At 41.1% G+C, this 12,010-nt stretch overlaps 1 protein-coding gene across 1 annotated transcript in view; it reads right to left on the bottom strand.

Annotated features, from left to right (window-relative positions):
• The window catches only part of MADD (MAP-kinase activating death domain), a 61,896-nt gene that overhangs the window by 36,822 nt on the left and 13,064 nt on the right, over positions 1-12,010 (bottom strand). Inside the window, exons 9-18 of the mRNA XM_009578666.1 lie at positions 11,603-11,759; positions 10,524-10,627; positions 9,464-9,657; positions 8,521-8,801; positions 7,735-7,874; positions 6,374-6,475; positions 4,388-4,447; positions 3,829-3,931; positions 2,586-2,772; positions 2,261-2,411 (exon numbers count right to left, since the gene is read on the bottom strand). Coding sequence (XP_009576961.1) covers positions 2,261-2,411; positions 2,586-2,772; positions 3,829-3,931; positions 4,388-4,447; positions 6,374-6,475; positions 7,735-7,874; positions 8,521-8,801; positions 9,464-9,657; positions 10,524-10,627; positions 11,603-11,759 — 1,479 coding nt within the window. The remainder of the gene's footprint in view (positions 1-2,260; positions 2,412-2,585; positions 2,773-3,828; positions 3,932-4,387; positions 4,448-6,373; positions 6,476-7,734; positions 7,875-8,520; positions 8,802-9,463; positions 9,658-10,523; positions 10,628-11,602; positions 11,760-12,010) is intronic.

Genomic DNA, 12,010 nt, shown 5'->3' with positions numbered 1-12,010 from the left:
AAACAGTAGAGGAGAAAGCCAGAATGCTGTTTTTGGGATATTCAAATTATCTCCTTCCTGTATATTTGAAACCTAGGAATCTTCTTTGACACAGGAACTGTAGTATCTCCTCTGCTGAGTTGTGCAAAATTAAACAACTCTGCCTAAACTACCAAGAATATCACTTCCAGAATATAAGCAAGCTCCTCTCACAGTGAAAAGATGACAAATACAATAATCTTTGATGGGTAACACTAAATGAAACTTCAGATAGGAAAAAAAAACCCAAAAAACTATCAACTATAGCTCTTCCATCATTCTCCAAGACTTGCTATATTCAAACATCTCCAAAGGCAGTTTGGATTATTTCTCTGTATCAAACTCCACAGTTTGAATTACAGCAAAACTTTCAGAATAGAATAATTAAAATAAGGTTTTCCGTAAAGAACCTCCTGCAATCCTGCACAAGCTGTTCCAATAGCTGATGAGGCTAACAGTCAAAATTTCTTATCCTAATATCTAAATTTGTCGTACCACTAGACCTTGTGATACCTTTGTCCAGTAATCAAAGATTCTGCTATCAGCAACACCTTTCCATTTAGATAATAATTGAAAACAATCAACATCTAACATTCAACAGACTGAACACCGCCATCTTTCAAAGTAAAAGTGTTTTCCCAGCTCCTTGTAGGTCTCTTCAGAAACCCACTCAATTTTTCAAGATGTGATGATCAGAACTGGAAGCACTACCTCAGCTGTGGGTTTTGTTAGTGACATATCCAGAGATAATACAATAGCTGCATCCCAAATCTATACTGCCAGGTTTACACAGTGCCCCCCCTCCAGTTCTTACAGACACAGGAGACAGTGGGAAGTTCACCCATAGCTGCCATTTTCAGAGACATGCTTCCTAGGACATAGTTCCCAATCCTGCTATTATTGGTAACCGTCCTTGTTCCTGAACACAAGTCCTTAGTTTAGCCATACTAAATAAATTAATCACAACCATGCTTTATTAAGATTCAGCTTCCTCTAGACAAACAACCTATATCCATCGTGTCCTGTTCAAATAGCATGCATCATATGCAAACTGAACAATTTTAGGATTACTAGATCACTACTACATGTTAAAAAACATTAAGATAAGCCCTAATCTCTATAAAACATTTCTAGAAATATCCAGATCAACTGATTGGAAAAGGGTAAAACATACTAAACAGCTAAAATTTGACTACAAATCAAGATGTCATGCAATAGTGACAGAAGTCCTTCAAAGATGCATCAAGGCTTTAAAAGTTTATATCAAATTTTGTCTATTGTGACCACAATTAATTGACTAGGTAAACTCTACTTACCATCAAATTATGGCATCTGGCATTACATTAGCAAGACTTCACTCTAAAACCATTGAGTTTTACATCAGTCACTCTATAATTTTGCTTAGGATCAGTGTCAGACTAAAAGGCTTATAATTACCAAGATCAGCCTATTCCCCACGTTCAGGACTGTTACACTAGGACAGCCTTCCTTACCTTCCCCAGCATTCTGAAAACGACTGGAAATTAACACCTGTAATCCACAGGGCATCTAAGCCAACTCATAAAATCCCAGATGCAAGCCACCCAGAATACCAACTGTAAAGTGGTTAGTAGATGTTAGTCCTCTGCTACAATGAAATAAATAGCTTTTCATCATTTGAGGTTACAGCTGAGTCAAATATTAAGCACGGAGGTAGCTTTTTGTCAGCTTTTGCTCTTTTTCCTTACACATGCATTTTCTTATTTTGCATTAGAATCAGATTTTCAGAAAAAGCTGAAAAATAAGGAGGTATTTTCAGACTTTCCTCTCCAAGAGTACTTAGTGATATAAGAACCATTGTGTAATGCAAGATGGCTGGTGAGATATGTCTCATATGGTTCCACATTAGAAATATCTCCCTCCCTATTCAGGTTGTCTGCAAATAACTTCTCAAGACTGTGGTTGGGACAGTGTTAGCGGAAGGTCCCCACCCTCAGAATTTCCACTTCATCCGTAAAAGTCCCAGGTTTTGTATCTTGCTGCATAGTTTCCATTTTCAATCAAATATCAGTATGGTCATTATTTTGCTTTGGTCTGGTTACATATGTGCAAGAGAATGGTTTCAAGCTTTGTAAGGTTTCAGTAACAATGGTAGTTCTCACCTATTTTGAAAGTGTCATAAAACCCCTGAAATCTCAGAAGCCACAAAACAGCTACCTTGTTTGGTTCATAAACATTGTATTCTCACAAACGCTTTTCTTACCTTTATTGTAATAGTGAGTATGTGCTATCTCTAGCAGGCCAAAAACACTGGCCATACCTCCCAGGCCAGCGTTTGCATATGACTGTTCCAGGCTCAACACGGTGCACTTCAGCAAGTCCAGCATGCCTTTATAAACCTTGCGGCTGATCTCCTGCAATGAAAATCCCATTACTGTCACTATTTCAGAAGTGAGAAAGTAATTCAAGAACATAAATTCCAAAACTGCTATAACATCAGCTTTTAGGAGGCAATTTAACAAAAACTTTCTATGAATTGAGCCTCAGCAGACACTAGGTATGAGGACCCTGCTGAGTTCAGCACTGACCACATCCTGTATGACATCCTGTTGAGCATCTTCTTCTGACTGGATTGTGCGATTCAGCTTGCTTAGTACAAAGACACGGAGCTGCTCACTCTCCAGCAGACGTCGGACTCTCTTCATGTTCAGCCAACCAACACCTTGCCCATCAAGAACGTTGTGTACCACCTCCTTCAGGAACTGCTGGTTCTCACTGATGGATTTAAGAAGAAGCAGGCAAAAGTTAGCCCTCTGCTTGCCTTGGTTTGCATGGGAAGAGAGATATGGCCAGGACACACACAGAAATGCATTTCCTATCAAAGCTAAGTTTACAAGAAAAGAAGTTCAAATCTAGCTATGCCTGCTGCTAACGTAACTGCACACAGCCCAAGCTCTGTTCTATAGGTGTAGTATCAAATATTTTATTTTGTCTGTTATTTCCTATAACAAGCCGTAATCAGATTTTCCTCTAGCCCTTCTAGCTACCGCTCTACTTATCACCTTCACAGCACTCCTCAGAATCCATAGGAATCATCTATGCTACAACCTTCTCCCACAGCTGCCTTGTCTGACCTGTAGGCTTTCCTTGAAAGAGGAAGCGCAGAGCTACTAATAGCACTACTGCAGCAGCCTCGGCACGTGTACTGCTTCAGCTTGTTTTGCCACAGGGGAGGGAATGGTACGAAAAAGGGAACTCCTGTGCAGCCTGCTGCATTACCCAGTCTAAACTGCAGTTACTCTTCGTGCTTGTCTCCCCACCCCAGTAGCTCAAAGTAAATTGCACTCTACCCATGACTGCTACATAAGAAGGGGAGGAGAAAGCACAGGTACAGGCCAGGTAATGTTCACTTGCACCGTTCTGAGTCCCTTCCCAAAGCTGAGAAAAGCATTTCACATGAATTCATGGAATCAAACTGCTTTATATGACTCAGCTGATGCCCTACACGGTGCATTAAAACTCCGCTGGCTAGACTACCTTGTTCAAAACAGACTCAATTAAAAGAATAAATACTGAGTTAAAATAGGGACCTAGAATTTTTTGGATCTCAGACAGAAAGAGGATACGTTTCGGAGCACAGAAAAACACGTATGTGCACTATTAACTGTAAGACCATCCATACCGAATCTGCTCAGACAACAATACGTGCAAGCTTAGGGCCACAGAAAAGTACTATTTAGTTTTCAACAGCTAGAATTCTGAGGAAACATTGGCCAAGTATGAGACCACTCTAACAACACTTTATACTCAAAAAGCAATGAAAAATATTACCTGGAATTGCTAGCTCGTCCCTGAGGTGATGGAGACTCTCTTTTCACTGTTGGGCTGTGCTTAATGACTGAAGACTTTTGATCCACAAGGGCTCGTCTGTTTCCTAAACAGGAGAGGAAACAGGATGAGAGGAAGAGGTGGGAGGAAAACAGTGATCCCAGGACAGGAACAAGCAACGCTAAGGTTTGCTAACACACCTATTCGGATTACAGGTAACAGACTTAAACAAAATGGAAACTCCAAAAAAGCAGCAGCGTATATCATATTCTAGCATCACACATCGGCAGAAAACAGTAATGGGAGTAATGCAGAGAGAAAAAGAGAAGATGGTAATGGGAGCAGGAGGTGAAAGGCAGGAAAAGTTTGGCTGCTCTGCATGCAGTTCCACAACAAGAACCATCTTCAAATTAGTCACTATATGTAAAAGCATAATGCATCAGGGGTGACTAGTATAGATCATGTGGTACTGGTTACCCAGTGAGAAAGGTAGCCCAAAGTCAGGCATAGGGAATGCTGGAAATTGTTATATCATGCACAGCTCATGCTGTAGGGAACCCACCTTCATTGCTTACTGGGCCAGCTTCAGTAATAATCTCCATTATAGTATTTAACCCAAATACTGGGACACAAAATATACAATTAGTAGTGTACTACAATATCTACACTCCCCACCATCAGCACCAAAAGAATCCAACTACCAGCTTCTTCCCAGCCCTCCCTCAAAACAAAACCCAAATGACGCTAGAGCAGGAAGGATGCTTGGAAGCCCAAGACAACAAGGGCCAGCGTAATTAATCTTAGAGATAGTGCTTGACTTGAAATTTGGCATCATGGAACCAATGTAATGCGTCTTCAAGGATACTATTGCACATATTGTATTTCAAGGGCACTATCAAAAACATCTGCATCACTGAGGAAAAAATATCAATGGATGTGCATGAAATAAAAATTAAAAAGGAAGATGGAAAGTGGTCAAACAGCAGCAATGAGATGGAGTCCCAGCATCATTTCCCATTACAGTTAGAAACACAGGGTACCACACACACTTGGTAAGGACAAGTTAATGCAGCAATTTTATACCTGTACAACAGAGACAAAAACATTTAAAAACCAGTGAAGTGCCCAGTGGGAATCCCAGTGAGCCAGCGTGCACACGTAAATGAACAGGAACACACACACACACTTGCACATGCATAAAACAGACTGAGCTACTCCATGGAAATCCCATCCTCATATCTGCAGAGTAACATTAAGGGCCCTACAGGATTACAACAGTCAAGAAAAGAACACCAAAGTGCAGAAGATGAGGCGCAAAGCATGAACGTGGAATGGCAAACCCCATCACTGTTTTCTTCCAATGCATGGAATCAGTCATTAAGTTTACCCATGGAAATAACCCTGACATGAAGTGTGTTTCTTATCCAGTACAATTGGACATGAAAACATAACCAACTGGTAAAAGGTTGTCAAAAACAGCTGTGCAGAGTCTCTGCTAGTGTTTTCACCATACCAGTCCTGTTCCTCCTCATTTTACACACAGGGAATGATTACTTGTTTCAAAAACAAAGTCCAAAGCAGAAACACAAAAACCAGCTTTTGGCCTTTGTTTCTACAAGGTCAAAGGTCAGCAAAACATCATACCAACCTTCATCCACATCCCTTCCCACTTCCAGATTAAAGTAATCTTTACCGATGAAAATGATGAGGAGGAAAAAATAAATGAAAAAAATCAACATATTAAAACAAACGCAGTAAGTTCTAATCGGATAGAATAACTCAAAAGGTAAAATAAAACCTTTCCCCAGTTTAACAACTGAAAAGGTCTCAACACTGAAACACCAGCACGTGCTCAGGCACCCTTCTGTTATTATATCTGATACAAGGATGACCAGGCTGTCTGACTCCCCACGGTAAGAGGGTCATTTCTCTAGTGCCCATTCAGACATGTTATCTAAGGATACTGCAGCCAAACAGGAGATGTTCCAATGAAAAGATTGTGCACATAAGGGATCGATCTTCACTCTGAATGAGCTGAAGTATGGTTATAATTTGATTTTGATCAGAAATTTTCTATTTAGTGAACTGAAAAGACTATAAACACTTTTGAAAGCCACATAAACTGCAGTCTCCATGGTACGTTGGCATTATCCCCACTTACAAATGCAGCATCATTGCTCTAACAAGTTACCTAAGGCTAATCATGAGGAGAGTGGCAGTACAAAAGTAGGCCAAACCTCTTGGTTCCCATTCTTTACACTAAGTACTTAAAAATAAAAGAAAACAAAATACAAAACAAAACCAACATTCACAGCGTATCCATTAACACAAGCTAGACTAGCGAGTCTCCCATCCCAACACAGCCCAATTGTTGGGAAGAAGTCTGACTGAAAAATATCAAGACAATTTACTGTCTTGATACTTAAGACAGGTACTACCCAAACTACCAAAATGCATCACCCCCACGATTCCTCTTAGGGGTAAGACCTCAGACTGCCAAGTCACAAAAACTGTAAAGACTGTAGAAGACAAAGGGAAAAACGGTTACCTTTCAGGCTGGGAAAGGGAGTATTCTTGTCTCTCCCAACTTTGGTTGGTAGGGCTAAGTTGGACAGACTGAAACTTGTGCTGTGGTTTCTGTACAGGCTGCCTATAACAGAAGAAGAAAACAATTAAATTCCTAATGTTTACTGCACACACCCGAACTTCCTAAACTTCCTGTAATTCACCTTCTTATTCCAGCTCCTTAATGATGTTGTTCTTTATTACCCAAAAGTCTCACAAGCATAACATCATCTCATTTACATTGCAACCACATCTGTGATCAGATTATTCTAAATTGTACAAAAACGTAATTCTTAGCTTTCATGTTACAATCACTGCTGTTGTATCTTTGAGTCTTAAATGTAACAGCAATATCCACCTGTTTTTCTGCACTTCAACAGGTAACCTCACATTAGCTGTGTCTTCTAGTTTGACCCTCTTTTTAGGAGCAAATGAATGGTAGGGGCCACATGAGAAAACAGGATGATAGAAGATCTCCAAAGCATGTAATTCTGAAGTGAGGATTGTGCACTGTGCCTTGTGAAACACTGTAAATCTGCCACAGAAGCATGCTTAAAATAGAAGCTTTCCATTTATTAGGAGAAAACAAAAGTTCTTCCTAGTACAGACAGATCTTAAGAACACAATAATGCATCATCATCTGGTTAAGCCTGTAGACAGCCTGAAAGCATCTCATGTAGATCAACGAGCTGATTAACACTTCAAGATGTTCATTTACAATGTCAGCCTATTATTTCCATTTTCTTTGGGGGTTTTTTTGCAGCCTTATTTTAGTAACAATCATTTTACCAGAAACATTCAATATACTTTCCCCACTGCTGCAAAATTCTTGCAGTGCTTCCCACTATAGTGCAAGACTCAACTGGCCGTATCTTCTTTCACTCATTAAAAAACTCAAGATTAGTTTTCCACACCTGTGGATTTTATTATTAAAATATAATTGAAAGTAGGTGAGCACAGTCAAGAAATTGAACTTAGCACCTAAACACACAACGTGGTAGCATGGAAGGCATACTACTGGTAAGATTTTTATATCAACTTCATTAAAGTGCACAATTTTTTGTTTAAATGAAACTGAAAGAATTTCTGATCTGTGCCCTAAAGTGCCATAAAACTCAAGGGCCTGACCACATAACCAAAGTCCTCCTTACTGAAAAATACATAAAGCAGTAGTTATCAGCAGTGTAAGTCAAATAGGTCCTGTAGCTCCCAACATGACTTCTGGAGAGCTGGTAACAATTTGCCAACCAAGTCATTCTCTTGAGTAGCCATCCCTCTATTCCATCTCTCTGTAAACTCTAACATAATAAATAAAACCAGCTTAATGAATGCATCAGTACATACTTGCAAAAGACATGATGCCCCCAAAACCTTCACTGCTGTTGTTGGAGACAGTAGAGTTCGGGGAGCTGGCCCTGGAATCTGAATCTGCATCTGAATCATTGGCCAGTTTTAAACTGTTTGGACGGAGTAACTTCTGAGACCTTTAAAGAAATTAAGTACAACTGTTATTAGCTTTACTCCTTCCCGCCCCAAATCAACACGTCGTATGATTGTGGGAGATCGATGCTGGTCTCATGCCTCATCAGTTTTCACCACACTACCCTTACCTTGTGGGAAACAAAAAAAAAAAAAAAGAAAAATTAAAACCAAGAGAATTGAAGCATCTTTGTATTCAGGCTTGTATTACCTTTCAGGGCATGCTGAAAACTTGTCTGTAAAAGGGCATTGGTAGATTTGAGGGCGAAAGGGTTCTGCTTTGATAGCAACAACAAGAAAACCTAATGTCATCAATCACTACAGCATATTTCCCCCAAAAGACAAAGCTTCACAAAAAAAATCGCTCGAAGGTTTCCAGAAATCAGTATCTAGTAGATACTAGAATGTTTCTAGGAAGAACTGATAATTCTGTTAGCTCTTACTGCTTACATAAAAGCAAGGAACTGAAGGAACTGAGCGTGTGCCTTTACTCAAACCAGAATGGTTTATAGAATTTCAATATTAAATGGAAGTTATCAACAATATGTTTCAGGTGCAAAAGACATTTGAATGAATGAACGTTAAACTACATGAAACAGATGGAAACTCCAACAGTGCTGTACAGAAGGGCAGGAGACAAGGAGGACTTGCCTGCTTCCATTGAGATTCTGGTTAAATCTTGGGGTGTAGCTCTCTTCCTGCTCATCATCTTCATCCTCCGTAGGAAAACCATACTGTGGTTCGAAGTACGGATTGTCATACTCTCGCTTCCTCACCACCCCTTCTGAGGAGCTCATGCCGCCAGCTGCGCTGTCGTTCTCACGACGATCCAAGCTTATCTTGGGAAAGCTTGGTTGCAGTGGCAAGGAAGGGAGATGGTTTGAAAATCCAGCAACCAACTTCTCTTCCATTTCTGCTGAATCTGCTGACTCCTGTGGACCAGTCAAATCATTGATCTGTTCGCTAATTTGCGTTACATACAACTGAAGGGCAGGACAAGAACAATTATTTCAAACTGGGAAGTCTGCAGGGTCCTTGCTGTTTGTTACTGGGCCCCGACCCCATCCCCACTATCCGTGGCTCTAATCTAGGATTTTATATACGCTGCAGTATTTGTGCATTGTTCTAGGGACTTACTCCCCTGTAAAACGGATCTTACTGGTAAGTGTTAGCTCAGGGTAAAGGCTCTCCATTACCCTGTATTGTGGTTATTTACGCAAGCAACTCCTATTCTTCCTAAATGACCACAGATTCATGAGTTTCCCCACCCCACTCCCTGTTCTTTTAACTCATCAGGTCTTTCCAGACTCTGTAAAAGCAATTCCTGCAGTCACAACCTGGAGCACTGCTCTCTGCTAATGCTGCATTTTTCAATGCATGGGAGCTTCTATGTACAGGAATGCTCTATCCCAACGTAAGAAGGTACCAGTAATTCCACCTTGCCCAGAAAGTCCAGAAAGAGCATGCAATTTAATCTGTGCATGGTTTCACAGTCCTGTTAGCTTTTGCCCTTCTCTGAAAGAACCACGTGCATTCTCCCATTCTTTATATCCTAATACGCTGATCTTGGGGCTGAACTCATCTCAGTACACACATGATTCACTCCATGGATGACAGTGCTGGGGCTGCTACTGGCTGTAGTACTGGAACTTGAACGAGGCTGGTTGTTCTCTTGGGAGTTTTCACTGTCCACGGCCTGTTCATCCAGATCCCCTGTATATTCTTGAAAATCATCAAATTCCACTTCACTAGCATCACCAAGGGCTGCGTGAGTCAGGGGGTCAACATCTGCAAACACATCATTTTGCATTAAAGAACACTGCCTTCCTCAGCCTTTTACCCATCTAACTAAAGATCCCTAGCAGATGAGGACTGCTCAGTAGAATAAACTTGCATAAAAATTTAGGTTGTAAAGGACTTTTGGAGGTCATCTATTCCAACTCTCTGCTCAAAGCAGGGGTAACTTCAAAGTTAAAGCAGGTTGCTTAGGGCCTTGTCCCACTGAGTTTTGAAAGCCTCCAAGGCTTGACATTCTACTCTGATCCTGGGAACCTGTTTAACTACACTAACCATGAAGATCTTTTCCTTATGTCCAAGCAGAATTTCTTTTGTTGCAACTTATGATTATTACCTCTTGTCCTTGGGACATAGGAAATCTGTTGGCATTCCTAGATTTAGTTTATCGAAGAAAGTGAGTGTTTCCCACTCTCACAAGAGAAGCTATTGCTGCAGCCACCAGAATGCATTTTCCTGTCCCCACCAGGATAGAGTGATTCATTAAAGCCAGCACTGAGAACCAATATGCGAGGGCAGGAGAAAGCTTGTACTCTGCTGCCCATATTGCACCGTATCTACTGGCAGCAGCAGGTTGTTTCCAGACCTAGTGAGCCAGTTCAGCAGCACCTATTTCTGTTCTTCCTCCACCCAGTGTCCTTTGGAGGGGATTGTTTATAAGCAGGAGAAATGTCTTTTTTCAGCCTACCCCTGGATATTGAAGGAGTATAGAAGACACTTTTACCTCAGAGCAAGACCACAATGGAACAATACTTGACTCTGATTCAGGGACTTAGGGGAGGCATTTTTCCCACAGTGCAGATGAATGGGGAAGAGGAGCCTATGTGGACCTTGTGAAAGTACAGCTCAAAGTTACTCACTTGGGGTATCGCCATTAATGTCACATTTCATCATCTCACTGACAAAGTCACCAAGGGAGGAGTAGGAGGAACTTGAGTCGTCATAGTCGACACTGTCACTGCCACTGCCACAACAAGTGAGAAAGAGAGATGAGTGGCAGCATAACAGCAAAAGCAGGGCCTGATGTTTCAAAGATGTGAATCAGCACTGTTTTCATGGGCCTCTTAAAAACCTCATAATATTAGTCTCTACACAAACAAATTTCTGGCTAGAGTCAGAAGCCAGCTTCATGAAAGTCAGAGCAAATGAAATCACTTTGAGGTACATCAAGAGACATATGGGAAGACATTTAAAGGCTCTCAGCAAAGTTAATGAAGTCAAGCATAAGTGAGCAGGGAGTAGTGTATTAATTCTGTGCGTGTGTGTGTAGGATGACTTCAAGGGAACTCGAAATCACAAGCAAAAGCATTCCCTTTTTACACTAATGATAAATCCCACTCTACCAGGGCCACTGGTGCTGTGTAGAATGTAAAAGAAGTGCAAGTCCAAGCCTGAAAGATCTCACAGGCTAGCAGAGAATGAAGGATAATAAAACTAGATGCAAAACTCTGGGAAATATGGCCAAAATTACTATAAAAAAAGTTTACTCTCATTTTACTGAACACACAAGGAGGTCTCAGGCAGTGGGTAGTACTAACAGGCTTTGCATAACTATGTGCACTGAGTAGAGATTTGAAAGAGTGGTAGGATGGGTAGGAGTACTTCTAGTACTGCGATAGAAATAACCAGAGAAAGAACAGCATGGAAGAAAAAAGAATTAGGGTGGGAGGAAATATCAAATGTCAAGTGGCATACAGGTAGCAAAAGAAAACAGGAAAACACATTAAATGAAGGCTTAAGAAGACACTAGCAAAGGGTTAAGAGGTTGCTGTGATGCCAGAGCACTGAGACAATTTACTTCAGTGTCAGTATTCTGCCCAGACAGAAGAAATGAAACAGCAACCTGGCAGGCTAGAGGAAAAGGCTGCAAATGAGAAGTAGGAGAGGCCCAGCAGTCTGAAGTAACTATCATGTGACTGGGGTTATGCTCCCCACTAACCTGTCATCGGTGAGATCAGAGTCTGTTTCTTTCTCTACTGTGACATTCAGTGCTTCAGCCAGCTGTGAATTACTGTCATAGACTCGATAGTGGATGGGCTGCAGCTGGTGAGCGTACCACTTCGGTTTGTCACCAATCAGTGCTGGGTCAAACATGTCTGCACAACAAAACAAGGAGAGAGTTAATGGAACTCATTTATTGGTGTCAAAGCCTTCATTCACAGTGAGGCCACGCCCTACTAAGTCTTGCACAAAGGAAGGGACAGTCTCTACTCTAAGAAGCCTACAAGACTTCTTCTCCACAACCAAACAAGACAAGAAGTATAATTAATCAGAGGACTGAAGCGGCTAATAGCAGGGCTAACTTGGTGGCAACACATGAGGACATACATAAAACCAGAAAAATGTT

The sequence above is a fragment of the Fulmarus glacialis genome, unplaced genomic scaffold (genome assembly GCF_000690835.1).
Source record: "Fulmarus glacialis isolate BGI_N327 unplaced genomic scaffold, ASM69083v1 scaffold3325, whole genome shotgun sequence".
Lineage (NCBI taxonomy): Eukaryota > Metazoa > Chordata > Aves > Procellariiformes > Procellariidae > Fulmarus > Fulmarus glacialis.
Note: the sequence above shows the minus strand (reverse complement) of the source record. Positions and strands in the feature narration are given on the sequence as shown.